This window comes from Fusarium pseudograminearum, chromosome 2, assembly GCF_000303195.2.
Source record: "Fusarium pseudograminearum CS3096 chromosome 2, whole genome shotgun sequence".
Lineage (NCBI taxonomy): Eukaryota > Fungi > Ascomycota > Sordariomycetes > Hypocreales > Nectriaceae > Fusarium > Fusarium pseudograminearum.
Window position 1 is genome coordinate 694392 of NC_031952.1, and position 21557 is coordinate 715948.

At 46.7% G+C, this 21557-nt stretch overlaps 11 protein-coding genes across 11 annotated transcripts; 6 read left to right on the plus strand and 5 right to left on the minus strand.

Annotated features, from left to right (window-relative positions):
* Positions 1 to 60: 60 nt before the first annotated feature.
* FPSE_09601 (uncharacterized protein) lies at positions 61 to 709 on the plus strand (the record flags this gene model as incomplete). The annotated part of the gene is made up of 2 exons (XM_009262718.1): positions 61 to 510; positions 581 to 709. The coding sequence occupies 2 exons, from the start codon at positions 61 to 63 to the stop codon at positions 707 to 709; spliced, it is 579 nt and encodes a 192-aa protein (XP_009260993.1).
* A 562-nt stretch (positions 710 to 1271) lies between these two features.
* Positions 1272 to 2498, plus strand: FPSE_09600 (uncharacterized protein; the record flags this gene model as incomplete). The annotated part of the gene is made up of 3 exons (XM_009262717.1): positions 1272 to 1569; positions 1623 to 2066; positions 2116 to 2498. The coding sequence occupies 3 exons, from the start codon at positions 1272 to 1274 to the stop codon at positions 2496 to 2498; spliced, it is 1125 nt and encodes a 374-aa protein (XP_009260992.1).
* Positions 2499 to 3888: 1390 nt separating this feature from the next.
* Positions 3889 to 4577, plus strand: FPSE_09599 (uncharacterized protein; the record flags this gene model as incomplete). Its single annotated transcript, XM_009262716.1, has 3 exons — positions 3889 to 3977; positions 4147 to 4156; positions 4197 to 4577. 3 exons carry the CDS (start codon positions 3889 to 3891, stop codon positions 4575 to 4577), a joined length of 480 nt encoding a protein of 159 aa, XP_009260991.1.
* Positions 4578 to 5118: 541 nt separating this feature from the next.
* Positions 5119 to 5995, minus strand: FPSE_09598 (uncharacterized protein; the record flags this gene model as incomplete). The annotated part of the gene is made up of 2 exons (XM_009262715.1): positions 5119 to 5402; positions 5455 to 5995. 2 exons carry the CDS (start codon positions 5993 to 5995, stop codon positions 5119 to 5121), a joined length of 825 nt encoding a protein of 274 aa, XP_009260990.1.
* A 1752-nt stretch (positions 5996 to 7747) lies between these two features.
* Positions 7748 to 8292, plus strand: FPSE_09597 (uncharacterized protein; the record flags this gene model as incomplete). Its single annotated transcript, XM_009262714.1, has 2 exons — positions 7748 to 7920; positions 7965 to 8292. The coding sequence occupies 2 exons, from the start codon at positions 7748 to 7750 to the stop codon at positions 8290 to 8292; spliced, it is 501 nt and encodes a 166-aa protein (XP_009260989.1).
* Positions 8293 to 9860: 1568 nt separating this feature from the next.
* FPSE_09596 (uncharacterized protein) lies at positions 9861 to 10467 on the plus strand (the record flags this gene model as incomplete). Its single annotated transcript, XM_009262713.1, has 2 exons — positions 9861 to 10151; positions 10207 to 10467. 2 exons carry the CDS (start codon positions 9861 to 9863, stop codon positions 10465 to 10467), a joined length of 552 nt encoding a protein of 183 aa, XP_009260988.1.
* Positions 10468 to 10580: 113 nt separating this feature from the next.
* Positions 10581 to 11747, minus strand: FPSE_09595 (uncharacterized protein; the record flags this gene model as incomplete). The annotated part of the gene is made up of 1 exon (XM_009262712.1): positions 10581 to 11747. One exon carries the CDS (start codon positions 11745 to 11747, stop codon positions 10581 to 10583), a length of 1167 nt encoding a protein of 388 aa, XP_009260987.1.
* A 661-nt stretch (positions 11748 to 12408) lies between these two features.
* On the minus strand, positions 12409 to 13253 carry FPSE_09594 (uncharacterized protein; the record flags this gene model as incomplete). Its single annotated transcript, XM_009262711.1, has 2 exons — positions 12409 to 12579; positions 12648 to 13253. 2 exons carry the CDS (start codon positions 13251 to 13253, stop codon positions 12409 to 12411), a joined length of 777 nt encoding a protein of 258 aa, XP_009260986.1.
* Positions 13254 to 14086: 833 nt separating this feature from the next.
* Positions 14087 to 15124, plus strand: FPSE_09593 (uncharacterized protein; the record flags this gene model as incomplete). Its single annotated transcript, XM_009262710.1, has 2 exons — positions 14087 to 14509; positions 14564 to 15124. 2 exons carry the CDS (start codon positions 14087 to 14089, stop codon positions 15122 to 15124), a joined length of 984 nt encoding a protein of 327 aa, XP_009260985.1.
* Positions 15125 to 15427: 303 nt separating this feature from the next.
* On the minus strand, positions 15428 to 17233 carry FPSE_09592 (uncharacterized protein; the record flags this gene model as incomplete). The annotated part of the gene is made up of 4 exons (XM_009262709.1): positions 15428 to 16246; positions 16297 to 16747; positions 16800 to 17014; positions 17063 to 17233. 4 exons carry the CDS (start codon positions 17231 to 17233, stop codon positions 15428 to 15430), a joined length of 1656 nt encoding a protein of 551 aa, XP_009260984.1.
* A 1255-nt stretch (positions 17234 to 18488) lies between these two features.
* FPSE_09591 (uncharacterized protein) lies at positions 18489 to 19814 on the minus strand (the record flags this gene model as incomplete). The annotated part of the gene is made up of 4 exons (XM_009262708.1): positions 18489 to 19008; positions 19067 to 19434; positions 19492 to 19596; positions 19644 to 19814. 4 exons carry the CDS (start codon positions 19812 to 19814, stop codon positions 18489 to 18491), a joined length of 1164 nt encoding a protein of 387 aa, XP_009260983.1.
* Positions 19815 to 21557: the final 1743 nt, after the last annotated feature.

Genomic DNA, 21557 nt, shown 5'->3' on the forward strand with positions numbered 1-21557 from the left:
AAATCTATCATCTACCTCTATTTCTACAACTACTCAAGAGGTCATTGATCTTGCTCAAAGATGCCACCTGTGCCTCCACCTCTGCCTCCAGCGCCGTCCCCTGGTGACGCTCCTCCGCCTCCTCAACTGATACCGCGTCCTGTGGTCTCTGACGACCGACCACCTGGCGCGCTTCTTCTCCATCTTGCTATACATAGCGGTGGCAGTTTCAAGAACCACTGGGGCTATTTCATCAAATCAGAGCACAATCCCACTGTCGGCACGATTGTTCACGCTGTTGGGGACGTCAAGAACGGATTCGAATTTGAGGTCAAAAGAAACCATGACTTTGAGACAACTTCACCTGCACCCTTGCATATCATTCCACTCCAGTGGATTGATGGCAAATATTTCAACGAGGCCATGTTGAACAATGGCGTCCAAGAGCTCGATGACAAGCCGGTGTGCGACTTTGAGAGAAGTGTTTACAAGATCAAGCCACCCGCAGGATCTCTCAACTCTGCAACATCCGTAAGTGAACTTTGAGATTAATAACAATACACGACATGAATAAGTGCACCACTGATTCACGCCTACATAGGACGCTCCCAGGGCAAGGGTCGATCGGAAAGATTGTCAGACTTGGATCCTGGAGTCGGCCAACCAGCTAGTTGCAGACGGGATTATGCATCCGGACATTGCGGCCTACCTTGACGCTATCAAACAGTAGACCAGCTGAGTGTTATTCCCCATAGGTCTAGATTAGCTTAGCTCTCAAAAAAGGAACCATATTTATAATCAAGGTTATTCTCTAAGCCTTGACGCTCAAATAGACATGACACCACATCGAAGGCCTCCTGCAAATGATATTTTCAATAAATATTCCAGCTGTCCCTATATGTGAATCCAACGTGTCAGATGGACCCCTATCATCGGCCAACTACTGGCTACTACCCATGAAAAGACCCATAGCGCTATTCGATCTAACGCCACCTCATCTTACTATTTAGGACTAGCAATGGGCTAAAAACAGGGGTCCCAGGTCTCCAGCTGACTTTGAGTTGTTTTATCTATCGACTATTGGCGTAATTACGGGTCTGGATTCTTTTTTAGATATAGGGACACTGGCTAGAACTTCATAGATTCAATAGTTCAACGGTGATGTTATTTCCCTGGCTAGCGTAAGGGTCTTGACCACCACCACTTAAATAGATAGCCAGTTGATGCGTTTTTCCCTCTTCTTCAGGATTTCAATTCCCAGACTTCTTCTGTTTATTCTTCCGTGATTGAATATGGTGGCTATCAAGTCTGTTTTCCTTCTTCTCGCGCTTGGCGTTGAGGCCTTGGCCGCATCGAGTCCATCGGCGACATGCACCAGCAAGTACGGAACAGTTAGCATCGCGTCTAACAAGATTCCACGGGCCACCACCTCCGTTCAGACTAAGGTGACGGTCATTCGAAAGGTCACCCGCAGAGTCACAGTTATTGTCGTACCAAAGGCAAAGACCACCACTCAAAAGGTCACCGTCAAGTCCACGGTGACGGCCACAGCCAATCCCAACGTCAAAGTTGCGACCAGCACGGTCACGGGTAATATTGCGTCCGATGTTTTTGTACGAAAAATACTAATACATGATTCATAGATGAGCAAACAACTGTCCTAACACGAAAGTTCACTACGACCCTCGTCGCCACATCATTCACCACAACCACCAAGGTCACGACCAGCACAATCTCTGCAGCACCCAGCTTCCATCCCATCAAAGAATTTGGAGGCTATGTGGCGAAGAAAGCTAAGCGTGGCGCGGTTGGTGACCTTCGCATGGCTGTCGCCAAGTCCCAATACGTCCAGCGAGTCGACTGCACGAAGCGAATCCCCTACACTTCGATCAAGACTACAACAACTGTCGTCCAGGGACCCCGAAAGACTGTCGCTGCAAAGACCAGTACCAAGGTTGTGACTACTACTCAGACAGAGACTTCAACAGAGTACCCTGATGATGTCACCAGAACGGTGACTGAGACTGTGTCCCCTACTGTTACTAGCTTTGTTTCGGTAACAGATGTATCCTCATCTACAGAGACTGGTTAGTTGAGAGTCTCCTTCGCCATATAGACTACGCTAACACTATACAGTGACCGTCGAGACAATCATTCCTGCTGCTGAACCAGTCTATGCTGCCTGCGGTGCCAACAACATGATGGTCACCGCCAACGGTGGGCGCCCGGTACCATATGTCGACATGACAGTCGGGTTCGGTGTCGCATCAGTGGGAGCTGCACAGGGGGATGCCTACAAATGCTGCACCGCGTGTATGCAGAACTCTCTCTGTTTCCTGTCTTTCCTGTCTGATGGGGATGGTTCATGCACTCATATTACCACCAACACCAATGTTTGTCCCAATGGCCAGATTCAAGTCGGTCAGTATAAGTCGCAGGCAGGCGCTACTGATACGTATCACTGGATGAATGGCCCATGTGGGTATCTTATTAATGGCGGAGATGTGTCTGGTATTTAGGGCGATATGAACTAGGCCGTGATAGAGTTTTGAATGTGCTATTATATTGTGTTAGATAAAGTACATATATGTTTACTCTTCTGACATGGTTGTTGACTGAAAAGACCAAGCGCTCGTTGTCTCGTTTCGCTCTTGTACAATGAAGGTTGTCTGAGTTATGGGATGCCACAGGCTATCCGTTGCTCCATTCATTGTTTTTATTTTCTTCTTATGGCTTGATCGCTCATGCTATGCTGAGTTTGGCTCAGGGTCTATTGTTTTCGCTAATCCAGTCTTTCGAGTTAACAACACTAATGTATATCCCGAGGATATTAAATAGATCTTAATTATTTTCGTCACAACCTAACGAACATTATTAGGTACCAATTTAACTACTGGCAACCTGGTGGTGGAGCATTTTTAACTTCCATTCTGCGGCGTGAAGAATATGATTAGAGCAGACTAAGGAAAAAGTTACCTAAAGACATGGGACATCGACAGTTTTACTTAAATATAATAGACCTGAATTTGAGTAGTTTGGAGCAGAATTAGAACTGGTTCCGTAGGCTTTCTGCAGAGAACTATTGGTTCTCAAAGATTGTACTTCGGGTATCATCATAACACTTATACTCACCCAAGACTGATATCAAATTGTTCTGAATGCTGCAATTGTATGAACGTTCTCTGAGGTTCCGAGACTTTGCATACGCCACAAACCCTATCAATGTTTATCAGTCATGCAGTCGTCAATAGATCCTCGTTATTGGTTACCTGCGCTAATCAGACGTCGATCAAGTCAGCCACATCCCCAATTCTAGATACCCGATCGTTCCCGTGTTTTAGCTCATTTTAGACTTTTGATAGTTTCTATATTAGTCCCTGTATGCCAACTTAACGCCTGGCTATCCTTGAAATGGATACACTCTGCATTAGATCATCTGAACAAAGGCAATATTGTACCGTGGGACGTCTGCGGTACTTGTACTTCCAATGATAAGTCGAAGCATGGCAACCCTCTTCAAAAACGCGATTCCAATTGAAGCGACAAGGCCTCTCCACATGACACACACGTTAGGATATTTTAGGTCTCGCATATTGTTTCCCCGCGTTGGCTACTTTCCTGTTACACCCTCGCTACACTAGACATAACGAGTCGGCTCTTACTTTGCTGTACTATACATCGACTCAAGTGCTGTTGGGTTTGGTCTATCACCACTCACAGGCATGGCGCCGTTTACAATTACCATCAACAACAAGTCTCAGTATAGTGCCGAGTATGGGATATATGCAGAACCCCCCGGAGTTACACCATCAGTTACAACCACGACCCGGATCATCAGTCGGGTTGTAGGCGTGGCCAGTGGTCAAGGATAAGCTACCTTCGTCCTGTCGAGGCAGCTCATCGCCACGTATGGCATTTACGACATCAGTTCCGACGTCAGACCCTCCTGACCCAAAGAAGAAGCCAGTTGGAACCGGGACCGAGGTAGTTGACCAACGGTATGTCGACCTGGGGTCCCAGGAGCTATATGGTACACCAGTTCCAGGATCATCCCTGGAGATCGACAGCTCCAGTGGAACCCTCTCTTTCTCAAGAGCATCGACGAGTCCGTCGGCTACCATCGGAACCTTTGTCGTCAAAACAAAGCCTGACTTTACACTGCAACAGGCTGCCTCCAGTATGTGTTCCCACAACATCAATTCTACAATTCCCGAAAGAGTAACGTCAAGTTTCACACAGACAAATTCTTTATCAGCTTTAGCTGTTCCGTCCGCCAAGAGATCGGTTCATATGTCACCTTCGTTCCAAGTCCGGGCCAAACATACGTGATAATGCCGTCCAACAAGTTTTACGTCACGATTGGTAGCTTCTATGTCAGGGACATCGTGAAGAAGCCTTTGCAGACATCTTCCGACACGGCTCTTGTCGACTTCGATCAGCTAGCCACCGAAAACGTGTCTCTTGTTCACGATGCCTATAATAACCTCTCAATCCAGGCTACACCTCCCCTGTCCAGGTCAGTAGCGATGATGATGAGCGCTCCCTCCTGGGAGGTTAAAGAGTGTTGGCATTGGATATCAACCAACAGCGATGGCTGATCATTCAATTAATGTGGAAGGTGATGACAATATAGCTGACGATTCTAGCACAGCGCCTAGATCACCTACACCCTAGAGTTTTATAGTTTAACATATGCGAGTCTATATCCATTTTAAAGCGTTCTCAAATGAACTGATCTTGGCACGATCAATTTTCAGTGACCTTTCCACTTAGTAGAAGTAGAACATCACCATAGAATTACAGTGCATGTGCATTCCGCTACGAAATGTCGATCCACCTGCCTAGTGAACCCTACCGGTATTCGGCATTCTAGCTTAGAAGAGTTCATTTATCATAGAGTTAATTGAGAGGTCTCTCAGACTCTACACTACTATTGCCTATATAAGAGACGGTTTCTACTAATAGGGGCACAGCGGACTGGTTATTAAGCTGAAGTGCCCAAGTGCTTTACTGATCATGAGAAAACTGCAAGCATGTTGACTGAAACTTGAGTTGCATTTAATTGATGGACATCTTTCAATTTAGAATGACGATACATACTATCCAACTCTGTGGCCCCCTTCACCGCCGATTAACGACTCACCTTGGGGTGTAGTCGAGAATCTTAGTCATGCCAATCTTGGGGCTTTCACCATTCTCATCCTCAGTCATGCCGTAAAACTTGCGTGTCGAGTCGATATCGGACTGCTGGATCATTGGGGGTTCATTGCGGTAGTTCATGACCGACATGGGATCCGGAGCATCGATACGGACAGCGCTTGGTCCCTCTTTGGAAGCAGTCATCTTGCCTTGTTCATCCCCGATCGCAAATTCGTGTCTCAATCCCAGAACGTGCCCAAGCTCGTGGGCAAAGACATTCCACACTGCAAAGTGTCAGTTACGCAATCTCGTATCAACGGTTCTCAGAGGACTTACTGTGTGGCTTCCAGGTCTTGTTGAATGCGTAGGAGAATACAAAGACATAGTTGAGATCCTCACCACCGGGGAAGAAAGCTCGAGCAAGAGTGTTCCCGCTAGCACCGCCATGGGTCAAGACAAAGCTGGCGTCCTTAGCCAGCGGAACCCATTCGAAGGTCACGCCCACTTGAGCGTCATTCCATGCCTGTGCAGCGATGGCGAGCTGCTGGGCAGCATAGTCTGCGTCTTCTTGGCTGGCGAATCCCTGTCGCCAGGCAGCCCACTTGACAACTGAGCCGGGGACCCAGCGAGGAATGTGGTCATGCATCCCGACGACAATATCGTACAAGCCATCTTGTCGGTCCATGGCTTCTTGGAAGGCTGGAGGGATGGGAAGTTGAGTGATGCACACCGGGGCCTCAGTGATGGCAGGGCCTTTGACGTCCCCGTGAACATCGGAGACATCGGTCGGCTCAATTGTCTCGAGGTTGTTGGGTCCGGTTGCTTGCTCAACAGCGTCGAGGAGAATCTCCTTGACTGAGGGGCCTTGAGAACTCATTGTGGTACCGAAATCAGTGCCACACCAATTGAATGTATCCAGATTGTCTGATCTGGCGGATGATGATAATGGGAAGTGAAGAGAACAGAAGGATCAAGGACTTTGCTGGAGATGATACAGGGGCAGTTTCTTCGAGGAGAAACGCTCTTCTTATACACTGAGGATACCTGGTACTTTTGGAATTAATCCATACCCAAAGCCGTTGTCATTTTCAGCCCATAGTTACGCATTTGTTCCGTTTAGCGCTGTGCGGCTGAAGGTCTAGAATAATACTTAAGACATAGGGCTTTTGAACGACACCTGCATCTGCTTGGGGCTACCCAATGAATTCATGAAGGTCGATGCTGTCCGTGGTACGTATCTTATCATTGCAAATTACAAACTTAGCACATTCCAAACCTGCACATGTACCAGAGTGACAGGTGCTAAGCTATCGGAACTTGCTCCCCGCACGCCAGAATCACAGATATAGCCTTGCTTACCGTTATCAGATGTGTCATTCCTGAGAATGCAGCTGGCTGAACTACGCGAAAATATGACAGTGGCAAGATGAGGCTGGCTGACGTTACAAAATATGACACTAGCGCACGAAACGCGGGGTGAATCGACCAGAATCAAGCCACGGTGAGACTTTAGTAGACCATGTAACACTGCTGACCGTCTGATATACAGACCATGCCCACGGGGATGTGATGAGAGGTCCATGTTAAGCATCGAAGCCACGCATGTGAACAAAACGCCGTTCACATTCATAACATCCTCATTTGGAGCGTGGAGTTGACGTGTATCTTAATTCCCGTTCTTACGTTCCTACGATAGGTCAACTTGATTCATTGACTTTTGATATCATCTCTCGCTCTCAACATGCCAAGACCACCTCAACAATATTTTAGTACAGACGCATCTAGATCTCCTCAGCCAAGCATGCGTGACATACACTGTTGGTTCATCACCAATACCATTTGCCATGGCGTGCAGATTGTCTCACTATCTCTATCAGCTGGCTGACAGTGGCGAGGGTTGTGATAATCTGCTGCGGGTAACAAGGCTTATTACTATTTGGCTTGAGCACACGTTCAAAGGTCGAGAACATAGGCCCCGTGATGATAAGCCTTAAGATTCTGAAAGGAGAAATGGCTACGCGATTTCATGTAAAACATTGCTGTCGTGGCTAGCTGAAGCAACAACGACTATTGTGTAGAGGAACCTGGCGTCGATGATCTATGTTTCACCTGAGCTTGCCACATTTATGACAAGCAAGGACAAAAGTAGACTGGATAGAATCTCAGAGCTGTTGGGAAAACTTTCAAGTGAGGTGCGATGTCCAGCGCTGAATGTTGATAGAGAAGAGTTAGGTGACATAAAGAACAACCTGTTTTCTGTACAAACATCGAAATCATCACCAATTGAATCTACAGCACAGCTTCTCCGTACCTCGATTATCGAGCACTCCCTACTGACGACGACTCATCCTTCTTCAAGATTGCTGGCTAACATGGCGAGCCTTTTGTGTCAGAAGATCCTAGCGATCCAGACTGGTGGGGTGGATACTGTCAGCACCAGACAGTTCTCTTCCCAACCTGGCACAGGGCCTATCTCCATCGCCTAGAGAATTCCCTATGCAATGCCTTGCCAGAAGCTACTGATCTGGCTTTGCCTTTCTGGGATGAGTGTGCATCTTACGGAACGGACGAGTATCCCATCCCCTGGTTCGTGACTGCTCGAAAGCCGCCTTTCCCTGTTGATGGCAGAATGGATAACCCTTTGTTCGCGTACACGCTGCAGCAGGTTCTAGCGGACAATCACACCACGACGGATGTGAGCCGTTACACTAAACCTGCTGGTTATCAGACAGTTCGCTATCCACTATCCGGTCTTGTCGGAAATGTTAAAGACAAACATGAGACCGAAGTCCACAACGCGGGGTACAGTAGTGACGAAACCAATATCAAGATCCTCAATTCCAAAGTCAAGGCTTAGATGACGGTACGGTCGATATCAAGGATGATGGTGACCCTCTTACTCGTCTTCATCCTCCTGACACGTACTCGATTTATTTCCGCTTTCAAATCTGTCTCAAAGTACCCAACTATACTATCTTCTCCAACAAGGCTTCCATGGCGAAGTATATACAGGACCATGGAGGCAAGCCCCACTACGGTATCGCTCCCGAGGAGCCTCATAATGCCATCCATCTCGCCCTCGGTGGTTCCTATCAGAAGGCTGTCTACAATGCTGACCCGATCCTCGGCGCTAACGGTGATATGGGAGTACTGTTCCCAAATTGTCCCACATAGAGTTTCACAGTACAACATGGCCAGATGCACTCTCATCAAACAGTTATTCAAACGTGCTCGGATTTTTTTAGAGCTGATCCAGACACTTGGCTGTTGGTGATGCGATGCAGATATATGATACCCGCAAGCTGGACATTATTCCTGTATAATTGAAGGAAGAAAAACACCAATTCCTTCAAAACTTCCGTGTCACTGTTTGGTGTATCATCGAGGCCTGGTGTGTCTATAAGATACACACATCGGTCTGGTGCGACACGATGTGTGTATATACTCACACCTATTATATGCGATGTGAGACCGTGCCTAATTCCGACCTGTCGACCCGTCACGTGATGAATAAATGTGCTCTTTCCAGCACATACAGTCTCCAGCCAAAGATATCCTCGCTCTATCATCGAACAGCAAATATCTCATAACTGCGACTGTTGACAGTTGTTATTACATGATATGGGTGCCCAACAACGGGACTAGTATACCAATAGAGTTTTTGCGACGCCATGCCAAGTTTTTTGACATTTTGAGTTTTTGATCCAGATGGATCCTTTGTTGAGAATTTTGAAGATATTAAGAAGAATAGGGCTCCGGCTTACAGTTACAAAACATTAAAAGTGGCCAACTTGAGTATGTAACGTGCAGGGAGATCAGGTTATCCCGATGAGGATGATTCACCCTGCGGCCAGTAATATTCCTCCGGATGCTTTCTCACTACGCACAACCGAGATACATCGGCTCGCGTTCGTAGCGGACGGGTGTGTTACTGTAACTGCATGGCCTGCTACAGTTAAAACAAGCCACTTTTGAGCCATAATCTTTATTGAGGTCATAGACTTTGAATTTTAAGGATAGTCGCTTGTGTCTGGACGATAGGTGCTCTGGATTGTTTAGTATGATGATGACGATTGATTTCTATTGAGTGTTTGAAGCATTGCTGCAGCAGAGAAAACAGCAATACGAGGAAGTTATTATCTCTCCCATGTTAGGAATAAGTGCTTAGCAATCGAGAAAACGAACGACTTTGACATATTCGTAAAGTTGGTTGCTGTGCCTCTCATCAAACGGAACCCGGAATTTCCGTGCCAAGTGAGAGTTTATGTTTAATGAAACAATGCCGTATGTGTTAAGTAATGCAGTTATCTAACCAATAATATGCAAAGCGATCGCCTTACTCTATAATTCCAATTAACATTGCTGGGATATAATGTTACGTGATCAGTCCGGCTGCGATTAACTCTATTTAGACCTCCTGCTTATGCGGGGCCGCGTATGTCTCGCTTTTCGCGACCCGACCACTCGCGAGATGTCATTTCTTGGCGATAAATGATGCTCATGACCCCTGTACATATGGATGAAAGATTACGACAACTCGGCGTGTAACCAGTGACGAGGCCCGAATATGTTCGGATCCGCGAAGTATTTGAATTAGTTCAAGATTGTGGCAAATGGGAATATCGTCAGCAATGGTAGTCAAGGTTCAGATATAAAATGACTCTCCTCAGTCTTATCTTATACTCTTAATTATACACAATCTCTCAGCTTTACTATATTCACACACTCACCTCCCTGCCAATATGAAGTTTGCCAATTTCCTCTTTACTATTCTTCCTCTGGCCTCTGCTGCCAAGAGCATCAACAAGCCTCGAACAGACTACGTCCCTCAACCTGCAACTGCAGAAGAGTGCTGCCCCTTCACCTACAAGGCAACATGCACCAAGAATCTCGAGCGCATGTATCACATCCAGCTCTTCTACAACCACAAGAAGGACATCACACCTAAGAAGTTTAGCGCATACTGGGCCAACAACCACACCAAGACAGCCGGAGACTTTCATCTTCGTCAGGGCGTTTACAAGTACTCTCAGGTAAGTACCCTACTCCAGCCATCTTTACCCACGACTTGCTAACCCTTGATCCAAGTATCACTCCACTCCCCAGTATCGTGACCTGGTCCGGGTTCCGGGTGCTGCTCCCGTACTTGAATTTGATGGCGCTGCGCAATTTTGGGTCCAGAATATGGAGACCTTTGCAGCCATGGGAGCTGATGCGTTTTATAGAGACGTGATTCAGCCTGATGAGCTTAACTTTATTGATATGGAGTCTATGAGACTGATTGTTGGTGTTGACTATATCGTTGTCGACAACCAGAACGCTGTCACGGAGCATGGTCGATCATTTTAATGAGGCACCGAGTTTGTGTTGAGCGTATCGACACATTGAAGAGATCATCAGAACTGCTAGATATTTTATAATATCCTGAATAAAGTTTGACTAATAACTGACCTAATCGCGAATCATTTGTTCTTGCTGATGTATTTTGTACTTCGTTTCCGCCCATAGTCTGCCTCGATCGATTCTAACACGGCGAGCGCATCCATCTCTCGTCTTTCTTCCTCGATAGGCTCCGGTACCGCCTCTCGCTTAGGATCCCTCAACTTGAGGGGGTCGATGGGCTTCTTCGTGCTTCCCTCATCAGACTTTGTTGAAATATCCTCCTCATCGTAGCCCACTCCTTGAAGCGACTTAGCAGTCTTTGTTTTGTTCAAATCACATCCGAGATATCCTTCACCCTCTCTGCTCCGATTCCAAGCCTCAAAACCTAACATGTATAGGAAATTATCCATGATCCGTTCGCCCCAGTTGATAGTATAGCCAGTACTCAAAGCCCATGACTGTGTTGCAACCAATGCCTCAATGCAATGTGTCATTTGTTGCCGTCTTTCGTGCTCGCTGCTGGGTATTTTACCACCGAAAGCGTCGATATAGGCCGTGAGGGGTGATTTGTAAGTGAAGAATGCCACCGGTGCCCAATACTTGTAACCATCTTTTTCTACCAAGTCTTCTGCAAAAGTCCCCGTGATGCCAAGAAACAGCATGATGACGATAATCTTGTCAACAGCTGTATGCCATCCGCTGTTGAGTGACTCCCATTGGTAGGGTTTGATATGTGAGGCCTGTTCTGGATGCACGCCGGGCAATAATGCAAGACGGATTAGTGAGTCCACTTGCCCACAGGCAATGAGTGCTTTGATTCCCTTCAAGCGTCGTGCTTTATCGTCAGGGTGTTGAATCTTTGTTGTCCACCAAGACATTTGCATCATATCTGGTGACAATGGTTTCGAATCTGTGATAGCCAGACATAGTGGTCTTGTATGTGCTTCATCAAGAACGTTATCCGAGAACAGCTTAGACTCGGGGATGTTGTCAAAAGCCCTTGACTCACGTCTGGCTATCTCCAATTTCTTTCCAAGTGACGATGCGAATTGGCGTAAATGAGGAATCCATTCCTCCTTGGAAGTGTGCGGAACCAGGATCAATGGCTTGCGGTCGCCGTGCTGGGAGGTAAATGACTGGTATGACCGCTTATACCATTGGTCTTGACGCTGAGAGTGCGTAGCGACTATTTGGAAATGTTGCGATAGGAGAGCAGTCAGCTCGTCATTTAAAAATTTGACATCCATACTCGGAAATATGATTATTCAATAATGGTTCAGGGTTGACAGTAGACATGGAATGAGCGCGATATCAGACTATATCTTGGTCGACGCTTGAGCTAAGCCCCAATGCTAAGCCACCCCGTTTGACTCATCGTCAGAAAAGCGGAGTATTAGCTAACATGAGCGTTTTTAACGGTACGTCCCTCGGGAATAACGAACAAAACCTAATACTCACTTCGGACAACGCTGATGGTAATAGATGACAAAGTGCTGTAGGCTCCAGCATAAATCATCCATATAATTAACATATGAGAGCGATTAAAGAATAATTGGTGAAATATTTAAGTTAAATGTCTATGGATAAGAGTGACTGTTATATGTGTATAACAGCTCACATGATCAGGCACGTGATGTGCTTCATACACAACTTACCCTACATAACCATTTCACTACCTTTATCCAGCGTTCAATACATTGCCTTCAAGTAAGTTGGAGGAATAAAGACAGTCACAGTTGTCTTTACAAAAATCTCTATTTCAGCCTTTTCAATATAAAATTTTGATTGAGCATTGACTGTAAGCTTGAACCTTCATAAACGATCATTAAGAGAGTAAATTCTTGCTAACAGGGATGATATGAACGGGATGTTTTTGTCAATGTCAAAGTATCATTCTTCACAAATTATCTACTCAGTGTCGTCCTCGAGGAATAGCTCAGTTATTTCCTCTCGCATCAAGTCATCTTGTATGAGAAACTCCAACAGTGCCTTGGGTGCGGAGAGCGAGGACCCCTCTGTTTGAGAAATCCTCTTCAAGTTGTCCTCAGAGGCAGCGATGATAAAGATTGGAAGGTCCACCTGTTGAATAACAAAGGAAAATTAGTAACATTATTCGTGTCTCATATTGCAAGGGGTGTATAGCTAACTTTTCTCTCAATTAGACTTTCCAGATACTTGACTTCGTCATCACTGACGGGCACACGTCGGTGTGCAAGGTAAGCCCCAAGTGCAGCATTCTGCGGCATGTCAGGCTCCAATCCAACGTCGGAGAACTTGCCCCAGCCAGGACCTTGCACGTTATTACCGTTGTGCTTGTCCAGCTGGAAGTGAAACGCCACAAGAACACCAGCCAGCAAGCGACCAACCTCGGCGTATGCTTCTCTCCACTCTTGGGCAGAGGTTTTGTCACCAGCTGGCTTCTCGTGATAAGCCTTGAGCTTCTTTGCAAGCTTCGCCTGGTACTCCCTCTGGCCATTGACCGTGGCCATGTACGGAGCGAGAATCTTGATGGCCGCCTCTTTGGCTGTTGCATGCTGCTGTTCCATTTCCAGTTGAATTTGAGCTTCTTTCTTGCGTCTGCGCTCTTCACTTGCTTGTAGACGTCTATTCCACTCTTCGTCACTCATGACGTCGATCTTGACTCCGGGTCTGCGGATGGAGTCAGTCTGGGCGTCAATGCGAGACTGGGCCATTTCGCTGGCAGTCGCTCCGTTGATGCCGTCGAAATTACCATATCGGTAGTAGCTTGACATGGTTACTTGGTATAGTGGTGTTGCAGGTTAAGTATGTAAGATGATGAGAGGAGCCAACTTCCTGGGTAGCTGTGTGTAGGTTTTTGCAGGCAGAGATGGAGGTCGACAAATCTCAGGGCTGGGAGATTTGATACTGGAAAGGCAGGTTCATAATATTTACGGTACGTTTCTGGTGTGATTTATAATGTCCCAATCACAAACTGTCAGTGTTGTGTGGCTCGCGAAGGATATTGCAACGTGTTCATCAAAGACATACATCATGACGAGAAGTCAGCTGCGATGCAGCAAGCTGTTTTTGGATCATATGAAGTAGATTATGCCCGCCAGGCGGCTACAGCTGGAACTTCGTCGAAACTCTACATTACTTAGTACACGGATGATAACGATCCCGAGTCTTATGTCTCGGAGTGTCTCACATTCACCGCCCTCGGCCTTTTCGTATAACCGCCGATGTCGAGTTATTGTCTCTCCGAGGCGGCAATGCTTAAGACATTCTAATGACGTGTTACCTCATCTGTGGCCACAAGGAGAAGATCGACATATCAATGATTGGTTTCTATAAAAACAACTCAAATATTTGGATTACTATTCACGTAGATATCTCTGCCGCTGTCTTGGATGTATGTGGGGTCGGCCTAATATGATGTAATAGACCTTTCAACCTCACAAGAAGTACAAGTCAAAGCGACGATGTCGCTGAACTACTTAATGAGTCCATTTCTTTGAATATTCAACTGCAAATCCAGATCAACCGTCATATCACCTCCTTCCAAGACTTTACTCAAACCCCAATTGCCCGCACAGTTCAAGAACACCGCAAACACTTCTTTACAATGACTTCCGAGGCATACGATCGATGGCTGAAGGACGCTGAGCCTTGGGCCGTTGAAGACGACTGGAACCCAGAAGAGTATCTTAAATGGGTAACCCGTCTCAATGAGGCAAAAGCGAATCTGGATGACAAATTTGCCGAGGTTGATGCATGGCTTCTCGGTCAGTCGTTTCAGATGTCCGAGAAACACCATGATGCCATTATGAAAAGCCGACCCAACGGTGATTATGGCAATGTCAACAACTACGATATCTCCAAATTGTTCGTCCGTCCTATCATTGCCTACACCTTCTATCAGCGAAACACATTTGAAGAGATACCGGAGAAATCTCTTGTAAAGCGTGTGCAAACCCATTTGTCGGCTCTGGGTATCCCAATGATGGATATAGATGTGGCGCAGATGCTGCAGTACGCTGCTGACGGGGTAAGTCATCGATTGCATATCAAACTTAAACGTCGACTGATTGTTCTTCTGTAGGTCCCTGTCGAGGAGGCTGTAGAGAAGCACCTTCGCGACTACGTGAAGAAGATTAGGGAGAGTGCAGATGTAGCCAAGTCTTATGATCATTATGGGCTAGGCTATGACACTTGTATTCTTGTCAGCAGACTCCAGCAAACTAGAGTCAACGGCGGTCCAGTAGATCGATCGAAAATTGCACAGATATTCAACGACATCAACGCAGATCGAGTAAAGGAAGGTCACAAACCTCGGGAAGAATCCATGCTCAAGAACATCGAAGCTGCTTTCAGCGATGATGACAAGATGGAGCTGTGGTTGAAGAGATGTGCAGAGCCCATGGTTAGGAACGACGATGGTGACAACCATGCGGCGACAGCTCTCGAGGTACTCATAGATGCTGGAGACTTGAAGACACTAGTAGGATGGTCAGTGACGCAGGAGAGAGAGCAGTGCTCGTGGGAGGCTACTATCGGCCCTGCTGTCAAGGCTCTTAGAAGACTTGGAAGGACAAGTGCAGGCAAGGACATGCAGAAATTGGCTGAATACGCCAAGGCTCATCAAAAGCCTGTAAAGGTCTAGTTAGATAGTCCGACGGATGGGTTTTAGCGGTAACAATAGCTATACGACGGTCTTGGATATACTCCAGTTCGTGCCCGGCCGGCGCCTGAATTCAATACGATAGAGAACTAATCATGTTACGTTTCGAATTTACCATTGACAAGGTAGTTAAAATAAAAAGTAAAGTTAACTCTGAACATGCTATCTGCAACATCTGATATTGACGATCGACTATATACTCAATGTCGTAACGAATATTCTTTTTTCTCTACAGCGTCTAAGCAGAATAAGTTCAGAACAAAAATACAAAAACAAAACATTGGCTTAATTCTCAACAATTGGTCCATTGTACTCCTTTCTCGCCCAGACAAAATAGTACACAACACTGAAAATGACAAGACCACCAGTAACAACAACGCTGTAGTTCATCATGTCAACAGTGGGGTCCACCATGGGAGGGAAGAAGCTGAAGAAGCCGACAACTATCAGGTAGCAGATGGCAAAAACATTGTTGGCAATACCGAGAGCACCTTTAAGATGGAAGGGGCCCCAGACAAGCTCGGCGCCCGTGGTGTTGGCCAATGCCGGAAGCTCGGTGGTTCCAGGAAGAGCAAAGCCCTTGGTGAGACGACGGTACAGAAGAAGGCCGGCGGCGATAAGGTATGATGAGTAAAGGCAGGAGATGGAAAGCGAGGTAACGTTTTGGAACGCCACAGGTGACCCGACATTGATAAGAGACAACAGAACCGAGATAGCGGCGGTGCAGAGAACAGAGTAGACGGGGACAGTAGTGCGATCACTGACTTTGGATAGTGTTCGCCACCCAGGAAGACCACGGTCACGAGCAAAAGACCAAAAGACACGGGAAGTGGAGGCGAGCATACCGACGGTCGCACAACTTGCCAGGATGACGATGATGGCGGACATGACGGTAGCACCGGCTCGGGAGTTGGTCGCCTGCTCAAAGATGTACATGTAGGGGAACCCGAGCATGCCTGGACCCGAAGCAAAGGCGTCGTCAACGTTGCCCATGCAAAAGACCATGGCGATGAGCATGGCGAAACCGCAGCTGCCGTTGATACAAAGGCTCAGGAGGATGGAGGTGGGGACGACGACGGAGGGGTTGATGGTTTCTTCGGACATCTGTAGATAGTTAGTATTGCAGTGGCTGGAGATGTTGGGAGAGTACATACGTGAAAGGCAGCATCAGTGCCGACAAAGGAAAAGGCATTTCCCATCATGCCAACCATGAACGAGACACCATTCGTAGACCAACCGCCATTGTTGACAAAAGTGCCGAAAACATCGGAAGCAGTAGCATGAGGCCCAAGAGTGACAAGCGGGATAAGAATGGCGAAGAAACCAAGGATGTGCAGGATCAAGATGAGACCCTCAAACTTGGGCAGCACCGAGCTGACGAGGGTGTTGATAAAGACAGCAAACAAGAAGATGGCCCAAAATAGAAGTGTTCCCTGCCAAAGTTGAGGCTCGAAAGACTCGTTGTTCATGGTCGCCATTCCCAAGATCATGTTTCCCGTAAGAAGGGCACTCGAGGATACGGATCCTTGCCAGCCGCCGACCGTAAGCATGCCTGTGAGATGGCTGAGGAATTTGGAACACGATCGCGGTGCCATCATGGCGACCCTAACACGACGTTAGCAGATGATACCGAATTCGGGATACAGGAGGGTCGTACCAGTGGTATTGTCCCCCAGAAGTAGGTGCCATTGAGACCAGCTCGCACATGGTAGAAAAGACACTGAAGTTGCCGATCCATACGACAATGAAACTATACACGAGACCGGCTGTGCCGCCATTGTTGAGACCTTGGGCGAAGAGGACGAGGATAGCTTCCCATGTGATGAGGATGGTGCAGCTGAAACCTAGAATAGACAAGAAGCCAAAGTTGCGCTGCGATTGTTAGTCAGACCAGCGATGGTGGCAGAGATTGGGACATACGCGAAGGACCTGCTTCTTTCCCATACGCTCCAATTGATCTTTATCATGGTAATTGAGTGTTGAGCTTCGTCCGGAGTCTGGTTCTGCAGTGGTAGAGACTTTGATGTCCTTGTCGGCTTTGACCGTGGCATTGTTGCCCATCTCGAAGCTGGGGCTCGATCTGTCCCCCATGATGGATGTTGGTGTGCGTGTCAAGGAGAGAGTATCTCGGGAATATGATGGAAGAAAAAGAAAAGAGAAAGAGCCACGGTAGTACTAGGGAATAAGAGAAAAGGGAAACACCTTGGAAAAGAGAAAAGAAGAATGTCAAGACTGATAAACTAAAGAGGGAGCATCTGTACAGAAATGGCACAGTAAGTAATAACGACCCCTTGGATGGAAAGAAAAGCTCAAGGTGTGTAGGGGAGGGTGTTTGCACGCCACCAACACTCAACCAAGAGGCTCATACCGACCATGCTGTGACCCTACCGGTAATAGCTCACTAATTAGTAGGTCTCTTTTCTTCAGATGTAACATCGCTTCCTTCGCCTGCGGGTTTCGGTTAGTTAGGCAGAGTGTCATTTGCTGATCCGGCGACTACTCCGATACCCCCGTTTGGTTACCTGTTCAAGGGACCCTGGACCCTGTTCTCTGCAGTACCTCTAGCGTGATTAATTACAGACCATCGCAAGTCAATGGATGGAATTCTGACACAACATCAGACAAGCTTGTGTCAATTATTTTTCTTTTTCTACCACGAAACACCCCGCGAAAGGGATCTTCCATGAACAAATGTCTCAGTCAAATTCTCCCGGTAAACTCAATCTACATAGATCATGGTATTCTCCTTTCGTAGAGTTGTATCGAGAGATGGTAGCTCGGCATTAGACGACGCATATAAGCGGCACTGACGCCACATGCTTCATCAGCAAAGTTCCTTGCCAAGGTACAGGGGGCGTGAACTCAACAGGATGGACAAAGTTCCGGGAGTGCTGGAACTCTAGAGCCACCAGATCTTTAGCAAAGATTTAGACCAAAAGTTAATCATTTCGGGTTACTTGCCCCTTTCCAGCTATTCGGTCGTGGCTTGTGAATACACATTACGTATCTGTCAGCTTTTTTTTGGTGTATTCATTCCTTCGTCATGTATCACTTTCATATGCTACCGAGCAAGCAAGCAAACATCAGCAAGACATGGTCTGGACCCCTGCATGTCAGAGTTACTGTCTCCTCTTTTCTCACACGACATTGGATGCGTTTGGTTATGCATGTTGGTCAGAGGAAATTCATGCAATTCTTTTCTTTTTCATTTCTTTTTTTCCGTCATTGCTGACTTAATTCTTATCTTATTGAACAAACATGTTTTACAACTCCGTATTGGTACAGCGAATGGCCCCCAATCAGTGCCTCTTGTCATAAATAAAATACTACAAAAAAGAAATATGATTCATGTTTGTCTGGGGTTTGCCAGGCTCGCTTCATGCGTGCTCTCTACATCTACCTGCCACGTTTGCTGGATCAGAATCTTTTGACTTGAATGGCTCGATCGACTTTGCCCATCCCAGCTCTTGTCGTGTTCATGTCTTGGCTTCGATCGTGTCGCAAAGTCCTCCATCTCGTGTATCTCGCTTCTTTGCGCTCGCGATCCACCACCGCCTGTAAGCGCGCGAGACCGATTGCTGTGCCCCGTCTTGTTATTGCTCTTGTATCCCCCTGCGTAGTCTGGCTTGTTGGTCGGGTAGCCGTTGCTGCTCGATTTGCCTTGTCGCCTGAGGTCGTCGACGCGGATTTGACCAGATTCGAGGCTGTCGAGGAAGGGTTTGAAGTTGGGTAGGCAGACGGTGAGAATCGCGAGGCATTGGACTAATTGGATCGTAATTGAGGCAGGCCAGATGGCGAAGGAGTGATCGTCGGAAGCGAAGGCCTTGTTTGAGTAATGGATCTGCGCTGCGATGGCGGGCGTCACACTATATTGTTCCCGGTTAATAAAACTGTCGATCAATTGATGGTGAGTGAGACACGTACAGGATTCTGCTGCCGAACACACTCATGACCAAGATCTTTTTTGACCACGATGTCTGGATCTTGACCACGTTTTCAACCATAATAATAACAATAATAAGATCGGTGATGATGTTGGCGGTCGAATAATATGTCCAAAAAGCGGTGAAATTGATGCATTTGTCGTTGTCGTCATACATCCATGGCGCTGGCGGTTTGCATTGAAAGAAGTTGACAAAAAGAGCTGTGACGCCCCAAACACCGACGATGGCTTCGCAGACGATGATGATCCATTTTTGGTTCTTGGGCGCCATGATTCGAAGACTCATTGTACCAGACAATTTGCAAAAGAGGAGTGAAGCGATGAACATGCTATTTGTCGCATATTGACTCTGTTTGTATTTGTCAATTGCTTTGATGTCATTGTGTTACCCGGATCCCGTTATTACCTTGAAGAAGACATCTCTGTTGTCAGAGCTCAAAGTCTCGAAATGTTGGCCGAGTCCGTGCTCGCACGCGTTAAAAACAGTGGCTGTTTGACAAGCCGCAAGAAGCTATGCGGGTAAGCTTGAGTAATAATGGAGAGGGGCTGATGTCTTACAGTTGCAACAATGATAAGAATATCGTCAGTCCTCACAGTCTTGATCATGTACAGCTTGGTGCCGGTCCTAACCATACACGCAAGAATTGATATGACAAGAAACATTAACGATAAAACTTGAATGAGGGGCGACTTGTTGCTGTCTGTGATGACTCTTTGTGAGGAACTCATCTTGCGCAACTGTCGCCGCGGGCATGTAAACAATAATCGGTGACAGAATCAAGGAAACAAAACAAGACACAAAAAAAGAGCGGATATTTGGGGAAGAGGGGAAGAATCGGGAATCTACGATGGACAGTGACGATATTAAAGAGGTGTGACAGACATTTTTACTAAGGTCAATACAGCTATAGCTAAGACAAGGTGCTTATTCAAGGTGCTTATTCAAGTCAAGGTGCCGTATGGCATTACAAGCTAACTCGGAAGGTCGGAGCTGACACTGCAGCGCAGCGAATCGAGGCCAGCCTGCAAAGATTAAGGGAGCAGCTTTCATCCTACATCATCCATCCACGGTGTGTGAGAGCAAGGCTTGTTTAGTGACGGTCTCACATCAACAGGCACAGGCATGCAAGGCACAGGCACCAATATCACGAACAACAAACCCGGGCATCAAGCAAGCCATCAGATTGGTCTAGGCGGCCCGAAAACGGTCGTAGCGACACGGTATTCAAACCCAAAAGCAGTAAAGGCAGAATTCTTGCAACGAGCCAATAGCTACAGTTGGATAAATTACTTGTGTTGTGTACAGCTGAGAAAAAAGGTTGGGAGCGTAATTAATGGGGTAGCCAGTGAGGCCATTAAAAAGCAAAGTAGTCTCTCACTGAACTGACATGTAACCAACCATGATCCGGTCTGCAAGGATGTCTTAACCCCCCTGTTTGAGAACCAATAGGATTTAGCGGTTATTCTGGTTGATTTTATGCACTCTGGTGGCTGAGTTGAAACCATCTGTGAGCAATCAGAAAAAAAGAAGAAAAATATCAAAACATTTTTGCTCGGTTTGAGCTGATGATCTTGTTGATAGAGCTCGTGTCTCAAACAGTTAGTTTTGCAGATCACAATTCTATAGCCGTCACTAAAATAATAGCTCGGTAACAAGAGAGTCTTAAGCAACACGGCCCGACTTTAAGCGCACACCACCTCTAAGTCACGATGTACGTACCTCATCTAACCCCTGCTGCAGATATTCACATGCAAGGGTTTCGTCTTCTTCTCCTTCCACTTTTATTCTTTCTTCAACAGATTTTTTCCACGTTAAGCTTCATGGGTCAATTGAACCGACGGAGATCGATCCGAGGCAACCCCCCTCACAAAACGACCTTCCATCTTGAGTTCGCTTCGGTTAGAGGAAGATCATATTGTTACGTTTTTATGGAGTTTCGTGTTTTTTCTCTTTCGCAGGTGTGGCGTGAATCCTTGTAGTCCCTGTCCAGGTGAATCGAAGTTTTCACAACAACAAGGATTGATGAGAAGGAGGTGTTCTTGTCACTTGTTGGTGTGTGTGCCTCGGCAGTCTGGAATGTCTTTCCAGTGGAAAAGGTGGCTGTTATTGTGCACCCGAAACAGCAACGGTTTTCCGACTACTTGGATCTGGTGGCGTTTCTGAATAGACGCTTCTTCTTCATGTGGTAATTCCAGTGCCGCGTTCAGTTGGGTTGTGATAAAAACTGGTCATTGCCCTGCGTGATTCATATTTGCAAGCCATATTTGATGGATTGAGTCGACGTATATGTATGTTTGCTGTATCATGCCTAATTAGTTACACCAAGAGCTTGAATGCAACTTAATAGCGACGTTTATCCATATCGTATGACAATATACAAAGCGATATTCCCCGAACCCGACACATATTTAATCAGACTATGATCTTCAAACTGTTTGCGAATCGAGACGCATCCTGGTACCGGAATGAAG